Source organism: Python bivittatus, unplaced genomic scaffold (genome assembly GCF_059951505.1).
Source record: "Python bivittatus isolate LINGU-HERP-01145 unplaced genomic scaffold, Pbiv_v1 ctg000080_np1212, whole genome shotgun sequence".
In the NCBI taxonomy this organism is placed as follows: domain Eukaryota; kingdom Metazoa; phylum Chordata; class Lepidosauria; order Squamata; family Pythonidae; genus Python; species Python bivittatus.
Genome location: NW_028277035.1, coordinates 90,621,885 through 90,640,948, shown reverse-complemented (window position 1 = coordinate 90,640,948; position 19,064 = coordinate 90,621,885). Strand labels below are relative to the sequence as shown.

General features: G+C 41.8%; 1 protein-coding gene across 1 annotated transcript; it reads right to left on the bottom strand.

The window, feature by feature from the left end:
* Positions 1-2,626: 2,626 nt before the first annotated feature.
* Positions 2,627-14,255, bottom strand: LOC103052564 (uncharacterized). The gene is made up of 4 exons (XM_007440787.4): positions 13,621-14,255; positions 11,333-11,459; positions 8,843-8,944; positions 2,627-7,982 (listed from the first exon to the last, which is right to left on the bottom strand). The coding sequence occupies exons 1-4, from the start codon at positions 13,648-13,650 to the stop codon at positions 6,616-6,618; spliced, it is 1,626 nt and encodes a 541-aa protein (XP_007440849.1). The 5' UTR covers positions 13,651-14,255; the 3' UTR covers positions 2,627-6,615.
* Positions 14,256-19,064: the final 4,809 nt, after the last annotated feature.

Sequence of the window (19,064 nt, the reverse complement as noted above, 5' to 3'; positions counted from 1 at the left end):
CCAAGATGATTTGTTGTGTTCAAATGGCTCTTATTTTTTCCATATATAGTTCCCCTCTCTGGGACAGCAAACCTCTTTCCAAATTCATACATAAGGAGGTTAAACTGGAATGCAGATTTAAAACTGAATTACAGAAACTCAGAGAAACTGAAATGGCAGAACAAATATGTTAGCAATACCTCTGAAGACAGCACAAAGCTCCCTACTTTAAGGGGCTGGTAGGCAGATTTGAATTTCAATGCTGCAACACAGCACTGCAACACTCCCATCAGCTGGGAGTGATGGTTATGGCTCTATCTATCGGTTTATCCATCCCCCAAATGACTGCCATGGGGGTGGGGGGGGGGTATTAGCCCTGCAAGGTCTACCTTTATTGTAAGGTTATATTAACAGGATCTTGCAAGACTGACAGTATTTCTCCCCTCCTTTCCTTTTACTCTCCAGAAAACTAGAGAGGGTCCCTTCTGAAAAGTTTCCCACACCTTCCCTCCTTTTGTAGGCTGAAACATCTTTTACCTCCCAGTTGTCCCTTCTGCAGCTCTCCCCCCAAGTCATTCCCAAGTGCCATTACAGGGGTGAACAGTTTAAAATCTCTGATTTACCAGAATACCCTTTGGCCTTCCCTTCCTTCAGGATGCTCCCATTATGAACTGGGCCGTTCCACAGCATCAATTCTGTGGTGACCACATGACAGGTCCTCAGCACCCTTATGTATTCCAGAAATCCACAGTGAAACTGTAATTAACCAATCCATGCAATTTGCTAAATAATGTTTGAGATTAATGGTATGCAGGGCCATCAAATAATAAGCAGTGGACAATCGATGCGGAATGTAGCACAACGAATATTTGAAGGCCATGGCATCCCAGGCAATCCAATACGAAGCAGTTAATAATCTGTGAGAATTTCCTATGTTTCAATGGAAGAAAAATGAAGCAGGCGTTCAGGGGGGGAGATTTCAAGGAGTGATTCACTTTGCACTGTGATCAGCTACTGATGGGGAAGGCCAAAAGAGAAACGCCGAAGCAATATAGAAAATTAGAATGTTTGAGGCTTCCTGCCTGTTGTGGCCAAAACCTGGCTCATCTAAATCTACCAAAACACTTTGAAGATGCAACATAAATGTATTAGGCATGCATATGAATATGGTGTACACCAGACTCCCAGCAAAGCCCTGGCAGCTTGCTGAGCAGCCCTGAGCAAAAGCAGAACCAGAAATGATATACCTTTGGCCCACTGCATTACAAAGATGAAGAGAGAGGCAGACTCAGTGTAAATTACAGCATGACGTTGGAGTGCTTTTGATGACCCCATCTGGGTGACCTTCTTAATCTTTATCCCTTCCTGCTACGTCAGCATGGCAGCTATACTATCTTTGAGATATGCTCAGTGAATATAAAGAATGTGGTTTACTGGCCCATGGGTTTCTGTCTCATTCTTTCCCCTCTGGCCACTCAGGGTCCATTCAGCTTTTGGTGAAAGGGCATTTTAAGCTGTTCATATGTATGTGGGGGGAATCTTTTAGGGTTGGTGGGGAATGCAGATCAGGTGAATGTGGGGGTACCTTTTGCCACCACCCTGCCACAGCAAAGGAGACAAATTTACAAAAAAGTAGCACTCACTCACACACAGGCTAAGGAGCAGAACTTTTTGCCTGAAATGGAGAATGCTTCTAGCAGAAGAGAGTCAGACAAAGAGAGGGGAAAGGAATCCCCTTTCTTTTGCAGCTTTTCACTGTTCTGATTCTTGAAGGTCATTGTTAGATGGAACCCCCAACAGCTGGAAGGGAAGGAAGATAGGGGTACCTCTACCTTAAATACGTGCTTTGGCATTGCTGTTTGTTTGGGCCTGCTCAGTTTTCCTGGAGTTGGAGAAGTTCTCCTGAACTTCTGAACTCAGAGTGGTTCAAAGGGTGGGTATTGGTACGCGGCTCCTTTGTCCGATTCTGGACCCAGCTGATCAGGTGAAGCTAGCTGGCTCTTCCAGGCTGTGAAATCAATTCAACTGTAAGGACCCCAGAAGGCTCTACTTCCAGAGTCTAAGAAGTAAATATAGTGGAAGGGTTTGGTTCAGCTCCTGTAAAATTCCTTGGAGCTGCACTATACATTCTTCTCAGTGGACAACCTGGACAGGTCACTACCCACTTAAAGGTCACCCTGGCTGGGCTCAAGTCCAGTCCACAGGGGAGTGGGAATCTGGCTTCCAATGGCTCCAAGAGTTTTCTCTCTGGGAAGAGCCAAAAGGCTGGCAAGTGAGGGGGGAACCTCAGAGCTGGCTGTGTCTCTCTGCATTTCTTCCGAATGACTTCAACTGTGAATGGAGAGGAGTGAAGAGAGTGAGGGGGTTAATCTCCTTTTTCAAGAGATTTCTGCCCTGAGACAAACAAATTGCTAGTGCAGGTTGTGCTACTGGGAAAAATGGGGGTCAGAAGTAATTCAGGGCTCTGACAATATTTCCTTATGCAGGTGTCTTCTTGCTACATCTGGCATTGTTTTATCTTTTTTTAAAAAATAATATTTTTATTATTTTTCACACACACACACAACTACAAGACTTACAGAAAGAGGAAAGAGGAGGGGGAGAGAGAGAGAGAGAGAGAGAGAAAACGAACTTCCCCTTCCCTCCAAACAAGTATATGCGTTAACAGTAACTTAACATCTTCTCTAATATTACAGAAAAAAAGCCCTCTTCATCCCATTTCTCATCCCTAAACAATAACCAAATTATAAAAAATATCCCTCAATCAGTCTAATCAGCAATAAACTACACCTGTCACTGTTTTATCATGACCCAAGAATCAGGGATGCAAATGGGAAGAGCAGAAAGGATCTTTGCACCAACTTTGTTTGGAAAAGTCATCCTGGGGTCCTCTTTAATATCATCTTTGTCCCTCTAGTGCTGCACACAGCAGGTTGTGGTTGTGGACTAATGAACACCCCCCTGCCCCCCACTGCTTTTCTTCCAACTGGGGTCCTGTTCCCAACCAGACATGCCAGCCGGCCCCTACGAGCATCCATCTGTTCCCACCATCAGCATTTGTGACCCGTCAGCTGGGCCGCAGTATTAAAGCTGGGTAAACACTGAGCCAAAGAGTTGGCATAATTTAGAGGAGGGAAGCAAGTTTATTATATATTTATGTGCTTATTTATTTCTTTCAGTCAATTTACACGGTTGCCCATCTTGCAAACGGTGACTCTGGGTGGCAAACAACATTTAAAAAGTCAATTAAAAGACAGCCAATCACAATTATGTACATATAGTGGCAACCATGGACAGCGACACTCACAACTGTGACCACCATCCCGTGGCCCCTTTAACCCCCCTCACACTCCCCTCGCCTCAGAGAAATCAGCCAAGCTTTTAAGGCTTTCCAGAATAGTAATAAAGTTGGGGCTACCTGCATCTTGGGGGCAGGGGGCAGGTATGGTGTTGCAAAAGGCAGACACCAGGTAGCGTTCCCTGCTAGCCCTTGCAGCCGGGCAAATTCACAACTGCAATCAGCCATCCATTTTCCTTTTTCCAAGAAACCTTATGGGGCCTGTGTGGTATTCCTGGAGTGCGGCACGTTGCTGTCCCATTCTTTTTGCATGGAGCCTGGGTGTCAGGTTCAGCCCAAGAAACTCCATGAGACGGTTCTGGAATCGCTTAGGTTCTTTATTAGCTTACACCTGCTAGACAGAATCTCGCCAGACTAACTCTAATTCCCAAAGTCTGCAACTAAACACTAGGAATTCCTTAGGGTGGTGCCAGTCTCATCCTCTTTGCTTTCACATGCTCAGGCTATGGGCTGAGGAGATGCTTCTCCCCTTGACCTTGAACCTCCTCATCCATGTCTTCCATCACATCGGGGGATGCATTTCCTGTGGATGTTTTCACCAGGTGTCATGTTGGAAAGCCCAGATATAGCAAAACACATGGTCACCTAGTCCTGGAAGGCCAATTCAAACACAACGTAACTAGCAGATCAATGAAATGCTAAAAAAAATCAACCGTGTAGAAGTAAGCATACCTAATACACGGAACTGTGGACAGCGTTGAGGGTACTTGTAAAGGGGATTCAAAACACCTCCAGTCACTTGAAGGCACCTGAGAAGGAGTTCAATTGCTTCAATTTTAATTAGAAAATTATTCATATGGTGGCTATATCTAGTTGGTGGAATACAGGCAATAGTGCATTGGTTTGCAAGGTAGTATCTAGACTAAAGATCTTAGTTTGCCAAGGTATCCTAAACATAATTCTGGTAAACTGAGCTTGTGTCATACTCCTGGCCTACTGGCCACAATGCGCCCAAATGTATGGCACTGTCCTTATCATTAGCAGGCCACGTTGCACATGGTACAATACAACTAAGGCCAGTAACCTAGTCTACACTTTCTCTATCTTACTAACAAGCATTATGTGAAAGTCTTGATTAATTAAAGCCATGATAGGCAGAAGAAATCAGAAACTAACAAAAAGTCTGCAGACTTGGCAAATGAATGATATGTTGAAGATGGATTTGAAACAAATGAGATCAAAGTTAATTCGGAAAAAATGAAACAAAGTCATAAATGTTGTGTGTTGAAAAATGGAATGCTGATAAGCGTAGGTCTACCTGCTTCTGTGCCCAGTTGTATACCTTTATTGCGACGCCAGAAGGGTTGTAAACTTACTCTATGCAGCAAATGATTATCTTAATTTTAGGATTTTATAACCCTGTAAAAGGCTTGTATTGCTTTTTATGTTGTTTTGTGTCTTTCTGTCACATGTGACTATCACTGACCCCAGTAAAGTTGTACGTCTGCATCTGACAATTGAAAGAATATTCTCCTAAACAAAAGAAAAGGTAGCAAGAATGAATGCAAAAACTAAGACAGATTAATTTGCTAAGTCTGTCTAGAAAAATGTTTGGTAGGACGCTGCTCAAATTACCAGAAGGGACACTGAGCAAAATTCAGTAGATGCAGTGTGGCTTTCTGCTGAGCAGGGAATGCGCAGATCAGAGTTTTGCTTTTCTGCAGGTGATTGAGAAAAGTATGACATTGAGACACAATGTTTGTGTATGTTGATTTAGAGAAGATATATAAAACAAATAGCCTTGAACTGAGGAATATTTTGCGCAAATATGGAGTTGAATGTTGCTTGCTGAATGCAGTAAGAACAGTCTGATGGAAGGAAAGCAAAGGTGGGAAGAAATAGAATGATTAGCAATGAAGAGGAAGTAAGACAAGGATGTGTAATATCCCCTTGGTTGTTTAATGAATTTATGGATAAATATATAAGGAATGCATCTGGTGATGACAGGTGTGCTGATTTGGAATGTGAATATATACGTTCCTTGGTTTGTAGATAATGCCATATTATTGGCTGGAAACCCAAACGATCTACAGTAAATGTTAGATGATAATGATGCAACAAAGAGAAAGAATCTGAAAATATATGTATCAAAGTCCAAAGTAGTTGTACTGGACAGGACAAATGGAGTGAACAATTTCAAATTGTACACAGAGCAAGTTGATGAATTTATGTACCTAAGGAGAAATGGATGGAAAATTTTAAGAGTTGTTGCAGTTTGGTGGCCTAGAAATTGGAAACATAAATAAGATGTGCAAATACTGGTAGAAAAGTAGTGGGTCGTAAGTAGTTACAAGGGATGAGTATTTGTCAACAAAAATGAAAATTGTTGTGTATAGGTGTATGCTTTTGCCCTCTTTGTTATATATAATTGGATATATCAGGAGAAACAGAAGTAATCTGAGTGGAGTGGGGATGGGGCGCTTAAGAAATGTGTGCGGTAAGCAAGGAGAGACAAGAATGAATGAGTGATGAATGGATGTGAACTGAATACAAAAACGAGTGATCTGTATGAAAAAGGTATGTCGAGGGGATTTGGCTATATAGAAAAAATGACCAAGGATTGAATATGAACATAATTTTAATATGAAGGAAGAATGAAGAAAAGAAAGGGAAAACAGAAAAGTGTGGTTGGAAGATGAGTTTCTCAAAAAAGAGAAATTTAAATAATGAAAAGCAACGTATCAAACAGTATATGAACACGTGAAAGCAAGGATGGTTTGTACAAATGGAGAGCCACAGTGTATGGCACTGGTTGAACCTATATTTAGCTATATTTTCTCATCTCATGCCTTTAATTTTTCTCATTTTACATAATGTTGCTCACCCCTAAAGAGAATAACGTGATGTGTGTGTATATATGCTCGCATGACATGTTTATTATATATAAGGCTGAGAATTCATGAAGAAATGCTTTTTGTTCATGTATAATGTCAAACACTATTTTCATGACAACAAACAAATCTTTCTTTTCTATATAGATGATCTGTCTGCATAAAATATATCTATATATCTATAAATAAATAAAAGACATTGCCGGGCAAAATAATTTCAACATTCCAAGAACTATCTAATGTGTACTTTCTGGTGCTGCGAGATTTGTAATTTCCAAATAAACCGATTTTTGCATTCTAATCATCTGTGGACCTCATTCTCTGTACAGACTCTAGTAGCTTACAAAAGACGAGTCACAAGCAGACATATCCTACAGTTGACCTATTTACAGCATTTCTCTTTTTGTGGATTCTTTCACAAGACACATTTCCTCTTTCAGGAAGGCATTACAACTGTTTTCTTCCCCTATGGATTCTCTGGTGAGTCACAAGGCTTGGTTTTTGAGTGAAAGCTTTCCCACAATCCAAGCATTTGTATGGCTTCTCCCCAGTGTGGATTCTCTGGTGCGTCACTAAGTTTGATGGGCAAGCAAAACATTTCTCACACTCTGGGCACCGAAATGGTTTTTCTCCTGTGTGAACTCTCTGGTGGATTATGAACTTTGATTTCCGAGCAAAACATTTCTCACACTCCAAGCATTTATATGGTTTCTCTTTTGTATGGACTTCCTGATGTCTTACAAGTTGTGAATTTTCGGCAAAATATTTTCCACATTCCAAGCATTTATATGGTTTCTCATCCGTGTGTACTTCCTGATGCCTTAGGAGTTGTGATTTCTCAGCAAAGCACTTTGAACACTCTGAGCACCGATAAGGTTTTTCTTTGGTGTGTACTTTCTGATGCCTTATGAGTTGTGATTTCTGAGCAAAATCTTTTCCACACTCCAAACACTGATATAGTTTCTCACCGGTGTGGATTCTTTTATGTCTTAGGAAGCTTGATTTGCAAGCAAAACACTTCTCACAATCCAAACATTGAAATGGTTTTTCTCCTGTGTGGGTTCTCTGGTGGATCATGAGCTTTGCTTTCTCAGCAAAACATTTTCCACATTCCAGGCATTGATGAGGCTTTTCTTTGGTGTGTACTTTCTGATGCCTTATGAGTTGTGAGTTCCGAGCAAAACAGTTCCCACAGTCCAAGCATTTATACGGCTTCTCTCCTGTGTGGATTCTCTGATGGATCACCAGTTTGGATTTCTTAGCAAAACAGTTCCCACAGTCCAAACATTTATAGGGATTCTCACCTGTGTGGATCCCCTGGTGGTATCGAAAGCTTGATTTGTCAGCAAAGCATTTCCCACACTCTAAGCATTTATATGGTTTCTCTTTTGTATGGACTTTATGGTGCCTTAAGAGTTGTGATTTCTGAGCAAAACATCTTTCACACTCCAAACACTGATATGATTTCTCTCCCGTGTGGATTCTCTTGTGCCTTAAGAAGCCTGATTTGTAAGCAAAACACTTCCCACAATCCAAGCATTTGTATGGCTTCTCTCCAGTGTGGATTCTCTGGTGGACCACAAACCGTGATTTCCAATCAAAACAGTTTCCACATTGCAAGCATTTATATGGTTTGTCTCCTGTGTGGGCTCTCTGATGGACCACAAGTTTTGATTTCTTAGAAAAAGCGTTCCCACACTCCAAACATTTATGGGGTTTCCCTCTTGTGTCGACTCGCTGGTGTTTGGCAAGGCTTTGTTTCCAAATGAAATGTTCTCCACAAATAATGCTTATGTGCTTTTCTCTCCTCTCATCTATTCAGATAAAGAGAAAAAAGAAACTATGTAGGATGGGAAAGAACATTGAAGAAGCAGGTTGAAGAGAGACATTGAGCAATGATGGATCAGCTGTTCAATTCTGAAGCTGAGAAGGTGCTTTGGAGGACATGTAGGTTAGACACTTCTGGACACTCCTTAAAGTTCTACCATTCTCTAATTTACATGATAGCTGCCTGGCCCCAAAGAACTATACCTTTCAGTTAAGGAGAGGCTGAAAGAGTAAGACAAGATCAACATCTCATCACTTCTTTAACTCAAATGTCTATTTTTCTGGGGCTGCGGGTCTATCATATGAGCTCAGGAAAAGGAGCAATTTCTTTAAGAAGGGACCAGTAGGTACAGTGAGGATCCCTCAACCCCTCCAAAGCGCCCTTCTCAGTTTTGGATCTGAATAGCAGAATAGCAGAACATCTCTCAAACTGAGCTATTAACCATAGGGCAATACTGAAATAACCAAACCAATGGGGTAGGTTAACCCCTCCCTTCAAATTCCTCTCTTCTATTTCATCTCATAAGCCTTAAATATTTCCTTCCACCCTCACTCTTATTCTCCTTTAAATATTTATAATTCGAGCACTGGTGGATACAAACTAATTAGTTTGTAGTAGTTTTTATCTTCTTTTTTGAAAGTTTCAATAAAAATCAAGCACTGGTAGGTTTGGGGTTTATAGGCTACATCTGATGTGATACATTTAAAATGTTTATATCCTATATTTTTGAGAAACACCCACCCACAATGAATATTTTATTAATTTATTTATAGAAATTTTATATAAAATGTGTGTGTGTGTGTGTGTGTGTGTGTGTGAGAGAGAGAGACAATGTTGGCCCCTCACCTGAGCTCAGGTGGGAATTCTCCAAGTCATGAGAATCCAGCAACCAAGGGTCTTCTCCTCGTTCCAGGCGCTGGATAAGGTCAGGTTTGGCACCTGGAAATCCTTTGAGGAAAAGAAGGGTATAAGAAATATAATGGATGTAGCTGAGGTTCTAAACTGATCAACAGCCTTCCCCAAACTCTTCTAGAGCTCAATTTTGCAACTGCTTTTTGCAACCAGAACAGAAGGGAAGGAGGTACTTCCCAGCATCTGATCATCCACAGCCTCATAATCTCATTAGGAAAATGAGAAACTGTTATAAAAGCAAGAACATCTGAGAAGTCTCTAAACTGCACAACATTGCAAGGCAGGCATTTGTCACTACGGTCGTAATATATATAATGGCAGTGGAATGAGAAAACAAGACAATCATTCCTCCATGTTTTCTGTGCTCAAATACACACAGAGGGTCAGAAAACTCTAAGTTGGGTTATGTGGGAAAAAAGCATGTCTCCTGCATCTTTCCCAGCCTGGCACCCTCCAGATGTGCTGGAACTACAAACCCCAGACTTCCCAACCAACTAGCTTGTTCTTGAGGTCACCAGGTTGGAAAAGACTTGCACCAAGATAGGGTCCAAATGGTTCTTCCTTCTTCCCAACTTTTCCCTCAGAAGGACTTACCCAAGGAAGCAGAATAATATCCAGAGAAAACAGCTGGAAAAACTAAGAGATTGGAGTTGGGAAAGATTGCTGCCTATGTTACTGTTGCATAGACTTTTCATCCATTCTGACTTGCTCCCTCTATTAGCATCAGGAAGAATAATGGGCTGAAGAATCTGATTCCTGTTACCACAATTCCTCCCTTTATATGCAAAAGGGGCAGGCACAGTAATGATGATGCTGAAGACCAAAAGAATTGTCTCAAACCTAACTTGTCACAGATCCTTGTTATGAAAAGGAAATTAGGTTGTGCCATAATCTACGGGCTTGGAATTGCTGAAAGAAACTATTTTCCGTCACCATAGAAATCAGGACAAGAAATAACAGGTATAAGCTGAAGCTACCTAGATTTTGTGTAAATGTAAAGAAAAACTTCCTGATAGTAAGATCTGTACAACAGTGGAACAGTCTACTTATGGGGGCTGTGAGTTCTCCATCTTTGAAAGTTTTTAAGAGAAGGCTGTACATTACAGAGAGTTGATGATCTTGTGGTCCTGTCAGCCCTTTGAAGTAGACCAGACTTGGACACCAAAGTTATGAATCCTAAAACTACTTTTATTAGGGTAGCTATTATTACAGTAACTGAATCTTGCAAGTTTGAGTGCATCTCCCCGCTCCCTACCTTTACTCTAAAGAGAACTAGGGAGGGTCAAGTCTGAGACATTTTCTCAAATTACATTCCTGCTTTGGACTCAGATTTCTGTTATCTGACCTTTGTCTTGGCTGGGGCTCTTCCTCCTGTTCCTCAAGGTTATTCTCACAGCCCATTACAGGTCCTTTCTAACTCTATAATTCTAGGAAACTTATGAAACAAACTAGACCAATTTTTGAAGAAGCAAAAGGGTCATCTCAAAAATACAGTGCAGATACAGTGACTTGGACTAGAGTACAATTAATGTTGTTATTTTGCAATTTCTAGAACAAGTTACATTCATTACTATTTTTAGAACTAGCATTCATTAAAAATTATTATTATGTAAATGATAAATGAGCCAGGGAAATGTATGAAAGTCCTAGATTATATAATAATTGGCTGTAATAAATATCAGTAAATGCCAGAGTTTGGAGTTAAGTGTCCAAACTTAATGTCACGAGCATTTAAGAAAAGAAAGCTATATGCTGAAAGAAAGTGATAAGGAAGCTGAAGACCTTGTGCTTGAGCTGAACTGCAATCTAAAAACCACAGAAGTTCTCTGCAAGACCTAGTGTGCACTGGACTCCTGAAAATGAGTGGATTCCCCCAAACCAATTTGTGAACAAGTGAAGGAACCGATCAGAAATAGGAGGGCCTGTGTGGGCACAGCATGATCTTCATTTGCTTAAAGAGAGATTCTCTTGGATTCTTTAGAAGGATTCTGTTAAGGTACGAAGCCACAGGCTTATAAAAGCTCCAGTCCTATAGAGCTAGAATGAGAAGACTCCCTCCACAACCAAGGGACAGTTCACATGCACACGTTTATTTTCTCCAGTGTGCCTCCCATTCACTTTGGAAGATGTGCCTCGGAATGACAGAATGAACAAATGGGAGAATCAGTAGGATTAGTTTAGAAGACGCACTGCTTCTGACATTTTTTTCACTCATTTGCTTTTTACTAAAAGGGCGGTGAATTGCATCCAAACGTTATGCAATATTTCTCTCTCACAAATCTGCAGCGCGAACCTGATCATTCTGCCCAGTTTGGGCATAAATTAAGTTAAGCAATCGTGCACCACACAGAGCATGATAGAAGCAGCAGACGGAAAAATAGCAAATCTTCTAGCTCTTCCCCAATCTGCAGGCAGGTTTCTTACCTAAGGAGATCACATTCCTGTAGTTTTCCACCATAACATCCCTGTACAAGGCCTTTTGATGTGCATCTAGCAAAGCCCCCTGACCCTTTGTAAAATACACAGCCACATCTTCAAAAGTCACAGGATTCTGAAAAGAAAAGAGATGCTACTTCAATCACAGCAATACTAGAAATGCTTTCTAGGCTCCCTTGCAGACATTCAACATAGCACAGCCAGATCAGAGGCTATTTTAAGCCAGTTAGCCAAGACATACCTCATCTTTCCATGTCTGCTGGTGAAATCCTTCCTACAACCGCAGTACATTGCTTAATTTCGCTCTGATGTCCAAACAATGTGCACCACACAATGGGGGTTGGGCTTTGATGCACGGATTTCCAAAAGCATCGATATGTAAAAAGAGCTTTCCTGGATCAAGCCAAAGACCATTTCAGTCCAGCATTCAGAGTCCCACAGTGGCCAAGATCCCAAATCCACCCATACAGACCCCATATTTCCATAACACTCCCTGCAACAGAGGCTTGCAGCTTGATTTTACTCACTTGTGCAAGTAAGTTCCCAAACAAGAATGGAAGGACACCAGATCCTCTTTCTGTTATCATTCTACAGCAGCTGGGTTTACCAACCTTGCTTACATGGTGATCTCCAAAAGCATAAAGGGAAACGATGAAACCATTGGCTTCCTGCTTTTTAAAAACCATCTGTATTGGTGGGTAATTTCTGTAACCTTCCCAGTGTTATTTTAAAGAAAGTATATAGCTCCTGCCATGATTCTACGGATGAATAAGAGTGGAATTGTTTAAAAGGCCAGCTGCAATCAGGGAAAATATAGGAAATCTTTTTTTAAAAATATATATTTATTTATATTTTATTTTACTGGGCATGAACAATTCTGAGTGGCCTACACCCCAACCTCCATAAATTGGGGTAAAAGCCATACAATAAAAAGAAAACAAATCAATAATATCACACAACCTGCAGACAGCATCAGGAAAGTTCTTTAATATAATGAAAAATCAAGAGATCTACCACTACCAAAGAGAACAAGATCACACTATCCCAGCCTCTATTATCCCTATTTTAAAGGATTTCCTTAAAATCAGAAGGGGCCATCCAAATATTCGGGGAAAGCTGTTCCACAAAAGAGGGCCATTACTAAGAAGGGTCTTTCATGGTCCCTGGAGATGGCATTCTGTGAGTGAAGGGACTTGAAAGAAGCTCACTCTAGCAGCTCTGGTTGGACTGACAGATACAGTTCACAGTAGGTGGCCCCGCAGACACCCATGTCCTGAGCCATGAAGGGCTTTAAAGCTAACAACCAGCACCTTGAACTGCAATTGGCAACCGCCGCAGCTCTTGAAATATTGGTGATATATGGGCGAATTGGATGTTCCAGTGGGTGAATGGGGCGGGGGGGGCAAGTCCGTTCCTCAAGCTGCCACATCCTGGATCAGTGATAGCTTCCGAATACTCTTCAAGGGCAGCCCCACGTAGAGTACGTTGCAGTAGTCCAACCGACCGGTGGCTGAGGCATGACTGTGAGAAGAGCAACCACTCCTTCAGTGACACTGTAGCGCATCAACGGATCATTTTATTTACTAAGTGCCTGTCTCGATTTTCAAGAGAACACCTGGGTTGCAATTTCAAGATCATCCAGCGGAGCGGAGGTGGAAAAGCTACACCCTTCCAGGAGCTGCTGGTTTTTTAAAACTAAGCCTTTGAAGTCCAGTAACAGGATGATGGTGATGTGCATCAAGAACGCATCTTTTTGCACCTGACGATTAAAAAAAAGTAGCTCCATTTGTCTCTGGATCTCCCGGATCTTAAAGGCAGTGTTGTCCAAACTTGGCCGCTTTAAGATGAGTGGACTTCAACTCCCAGAATTCCCCAGCCAGCCATGCTGGCTGGGGAATTCTGGGAGTTTGGTCCACACATCTTAAAGTGGCCAAGATTGAGAAACACTGTTATAATGCCTTGAAAAAATAAACTTCCCAAACTGCATTGGACCCAATACCCCAGAATGCTGGCTGGGGAATTCTGGGAGTTGAAGTCCACTCATCTTAAAGTGGCCAAGTTTGGACAACACTGGCATAAGGGAACGCTAGCGCGCAGCTCCTCGCTTCAGGACGCATCGCGCAAAGGGCTGAAGACCTGCATGACGTTTGTTGAAGAGGTTTTTACGACCCCTCTTCCATGACAGAGGAATCGCAGAGACCCTCCAGGCACGCGCCCCCCTCCCCAGGGTGGATGCAGACAGAAGCCCCCCGCCTGCGTCAGCTTCCCCCACCTACCAGCAACCTCGGATCGCAAGAGTCAGACATCCCTCCAGCCCGTTGCTCGCGGCCGCGACGCGTTCCCTCTTCCTGACATCCATCCAACCTCGCTCTCCCGCCTCCGTCCCGAAACCTCGAAAGCCGCCCGAGAAACAATGTTTCCGGGCTCTCTCGGGGAAGTGGCCAATCACCAAAGGCTGCGCTCTCGCCTCAGCCAATCCAACGCCCCCAAACCCTGGCGTCGATCGAACGGTCCCACAATTCTTAGACGTTCCATTTCCTGCACGTCCCGCTTTTCTCCAGCGGCGAGGAAGCGGAGCGTCGCGCCTTGGGCGTTGTCCCGGGCTCCCGAGAGGAAACCGCTCACAACAACCCTCCAGTGTGGTTCGGGAGCGATACCCGCTGCGAATGAGGCTCGAGGGGAGGCTCAGCCTGACTCGCGGGTTTGTCTTTATGCGCAGGGGGTGAGGTTACAGTATTGTGCTAGCCAAGGTCTCTCGTAGAAGCAGCAGCGTCACGTATTTGTTGGGAAGACGCGGCCGGGTGAAAAAGAAAGGCAACGCTCCGTACGCTTTGGGTCGTCGAATTCGCGTGTCCGGCATCTTTAGCACAAAAATGGAAGGTTCCAAAAATTCAGCCCCTTAAAATTAAAGAGTAACTAAATCCCCCCCCCCCCCCCGCAAGCCTTTTGCAAAAGCACAATGCCTCCATGCCTTCAAGGGCTCAAATTAAATTTCCTCAGTTACTGCGTCTGTGTTTCCCCTCCATCCCTGCCCCCCCCTTTTGTTTCAGCTCCATCCTGTGGATTTTAAAAGAATAAAGGCTGATCCATGGGTTGCAGCTTCAGCCTCTAATCTGGTTCTCTTAGCTATGAGGGAGAAATCCCAAGCATCAATTTAAAAAAAAAAAAAAAAAGATTCATCCTGAAGTGTTTGGGAACATTCCTCTTTCAAGGGCACCGTACCAACAGAAATAATACAAGCAAGAATAAAATGTCTTGCAACACAACAGCCCGGAAGACCCACACCAGCCAAGAATAAAATGTCTTGCAACACACACAAATGATAACAATCTTAATAAAAAGAGCCATTCTGTGCCTCATTTTGTCTTTTGTTTTTATTTTCGTTTACAATGGAGGGAAGGACAAACTACATGGCCCTAGTAAGATATGGTCATATTTATTGTAAAAAAAACTACCTTCCTGCTCATAACAGAGTTGCCTTTGGTATCAGTTGCTATCAAATGAAATGAAAATGAAAAAGGTCTTTTTTTCTACATTTTTTTTTTACTGCTCCCATCTGTAACTTGAGGCTATTAGTGAATTATTTTGAACACACATAAAGATAATGGCCTTTTTAATCAATATAATTTATGTATGTTACTATTCTTTTTGCATTTGTTTGTATAATGCAGTGTTTCTCAACCTTGGCAACTTTTAAGATGTGTGGACTTCAACTCCCAGAATTCCCTAGCCATGCATGCTGGCTGGGGAATTCTGGGAGTTTGGTCCACACATCTTAAAGTTGGCAAGGTTGAGAAACACTGTTATAATGCCTTGAAAAAATAAATTTCCCAAACTGCATTGGACCCAATACTTTTTTTCTGGCAGTGGGGATTCCTCCCTCATTCACTTCAACGTCTATCCTTCTCTTTCATCTTTCACTGTATTTCAGCTGTAGGAACTGAAGGTGTAATTTGCCTATTAAAAGAAAACTCAAATAATTATTACCTTAAAGAATGGAAACCACTGATGGACTATTTGCAAAACGCAGGTGGGGTGAAGCTTACATGGGGATTTGAAGATTAGATTATAAATGTAATGGGATATATTTAGACAAAGAATTATTCCTATCTAATGTATTAAAAACTAGCACTTATGATAGCCTTATTATTTCTAAGACCAGAGATAGATTGGAAATTATCTATTTTTCATATCTTTTTTTCTTTTCCTTTACCTCACTTTTTCTTTTCCTTTCCTTTATATTTTGTATTTCAAATTTTCCTTTTCATTTCTGACTTTTAAACATGTATCTTTAAAACCTCAGTAAATTATTATAGAGGAACTGAAGGTGTAGCTGTATAAATGATCAGCCCCACATTCCGCCCATAATCTGTCTCAGCCCTCTGCACGCAATGCATTCACACAAGGCAAATGATACATGTTAGAACTTACACGCGTGTGTTTCATCCAGGTTTCCGCTTTTCTGCTATGATGGAACAGTCCCCGGCAAACCCCTTAGCTCTTTCTCCTCCTTACTCGGATCTTTCCACTCGAGTGTGCAACATCTGTGCAGATACTAGGTGCTTCCATACAGAAGTACTATTGTTGCAGCCGCCTCAGGTGAGGGTTTCTAAGAGATCGGCACAGGTGCCTACAGAGGTCACATTAGGTCACCAGAAGTCCGAGGCATCCTCACTTGCAGATTTATTAGGAAAATCACACTAATCATACCAAGCTTTATACTGAATACAAAGGTCCCTTCCTGAAGAAGTTTACGCTCTAAAATACAGCTTGGGAGAAATAAGAAAAAAGGAGAAACAATTATAAGCAGGGAAATGTCATGGTTTCATTGTAGTTACTCCTGGGAAGAATAATTTCCATGGTAGTTTCCAGATTTACAGTGATCAAAAAGGCCCTTGTCAAATGTTCAATTATTTAGTACAATTTTTAGAAGAATTATTTTCATATGAGCCCACAACCTATACCAGGATATTGGTAAATCTGGAGCAGCAATCAGATCGTGTATCTCCAGCCATGCAAAGGTATACCCTGTGAATATTACTTTGATTGTGAGCCCCAGGACTGTGAAAGCAAAAAGCCACAACAGATATTCATTTGCAGCTACTGAAAAGTTAGCATAGACTGGCATGGTGGGAGATCACACCCTAGAGGGGTGCTTTGCCATTCAGTGTCTGCTTTGCTCCTGAATTATTTTGTAACCTGGAGATTTGTTAGTTGGTTTTAATCCTCTGAGGGCAGAAAGTGAAGTAACAGCATACCAATATCATTTTTTTTTCCAGGCCGAGAACAGTTTTAACAACCTCTCAGAGATGGACAATTGTTCTAGTTTTGCAAAAGCCCAACCTTTCACCTGGGGTGGTTCTTTTTACCTGTGGCTGCTTTCAGGATGCATCCTATCTGGCATAACAGTGGTATTATTTCAACTTTCCTCAACCAGGTGGCCTTCAGATGGATTTCAAATCCTGCAGTTCAGCATATTTGCTACAAAACATGGATGGTTTGGGAAAACCGAACTCCCAATTTGGATATTCCTTCAACCAGCTGACATTTTATGCAATTCTTATGATAATTCTCGGTTGCCTATATGTATAATTTGTAATGGTTTTAATGATTGAACGTGTTCTCCACCCACAGGCACTTGGATTGAGATGGGCGGCTATAGAAATTGCATCAATTAATTAATTAATTAATTATGGGTGGGACCCATATACCCATCCTTTTTCTGGTAGGTTAAGACCCAAAAATCTCATCAACAAGAAGTTCATCCTAAGTTCAAGTCTCCACTCAACCATGGAATGCACTGAGTAACCTTGGGATAATCAGTTACTGTTTCTTAACCCACCCTATATCACAAATTTTTAACTGTGGGGATGAAGTGAGAGGATACCCCTGTAGGGCAGCTGAAGTTCCTAGAGAAGAGGAAGGATAGAAATGCATTTCAGATGAGAGAACATGCAGAATGGGAAGGTCTGAACATTTGAGATTAACGCCGCTTCTTTGTAAAAAAAAAAAATGACTCAAGGAGAAAAGGAGAGAAATTCTTGGATAGTGGTAGAGTCCCATGCACTTTTGTTTTGATAACACAGGTGTTTATTTTTCAGCTATGTCTCTCATGAAGGCGCTACTGTCACAACTAAATGTATTCCACCTGAAGCTATAAGCATGAGTTAGTGGCTAGATTCATACAACATGCTAAACTGGAAACCCGGGTTAGCAAAATGCAACTGTTCTATTCACGTAACATGCTATTCTCAGACAAATCAACTTCTTTATGGCTTAATACGATCCCTGGTTCATACAAATTGCTAAGACATGACAGTTCTCCCCAACATGTGAAACCACAACTCAACCAACCACATTTTAGCCTAGCGTGTTGTGTGAACCCAAGCAATATACAGGTAGTCTTTGCTTAACAACCACAATAGGGACCAGAAAATTGGTCATTAAGTGGGGTGGTTGTTAAGCGAGTCAACACATGACTGGGCCTGATGTTACCACCATTTCTACGATAGTTGTTAAGCAAATCACTGAGGTCATTTTAGTTGTTAAACTAAATCATGTGGTCATTAAGTGAATCCAGATGTTCCAATGGACTTTTTTACCAGAATTTGCTTAACCATCATGTGATTTGCTTAACAACCTTCACAAAAAAGGTTGCAAATCACAATCACATGTCCGTGGGGGGCGGTGCAATGGTTTGTGATGGCCATAAGTGGGAGTACAGGTCATAAAGTACTTTTTCCGAGGCCATCGTAACTTTGAACCATTGTTAAACGAATGGTCGCTAAGCAAGAACTACCTGTATCATGCAGAGATGCATCTGATCACCTCTTGAAAATGAAGACAGGAGAAGGATATTTTAGTAGTTAAAAACACTCTGGGACAGCAGCTCAGGCACACACTATGTCAAAACAGATCCATCCCAAGAGATCTTTTTTAAAAGGGATCTTGACCCCCTCCCATCTCCTGATGCAAATGCTTTGGAAAGTTAAGATGTCCAGGAATAATTTTGCCAGTGTTATACATATGAATAAATTCTCTTATTTACAAGTGCCAAGGTTCCTAGTGGTTATAGCTTGCAGTTCATTCATTCTTCAGGATTGGATAAGCAAGTTCTCTCTTTACTGCTGTGACATCTGCCAGGAGATGTCACAGTGGTGATGGGTAATGGAGGGATCTGTCTAGATGAGGAAAGAAAACTCCCTTATGTCGCCTGGGACTTCAGCTGCAAGACACACACCGTTGCAATTATTTTTTTGTAAGGCCACCTTCCAATCAAATGGAAGTCTCTCCAGACTTTGAGAAATGGTGTTTCTGATGCAATTTATAGTTCAAAACATCTAGAGGACACCAGTTTGCCTAGGCTTTTCTAGCCTAATTCCATGTCCCTTAAAACACATCATTTTATGGCTTCCTTTCTACTCCAACATTCAACTCCAAGTCACATTCCTGTAACTTAACCCAGCAAACCACACAATGGCTAAGCAAGATGTGCAAACTCATTCCATGAGTCCAAAGGAGGAGGTATTCAAGGATGAGATCGTGACATCTTTTGCAGAGCAACACGGAGAAGTCACAAAAGACTGAAGGATGTTTCCATCGGTGAGACAGTAGGACTTCCTTGGGAGGAATGTCCTTTTAAGTGTCGAACATCATCCCAAATTACTCAAGACAGATGTGCAATTCCACATGAGGACACATGCAGAACATGGCAGAGGGT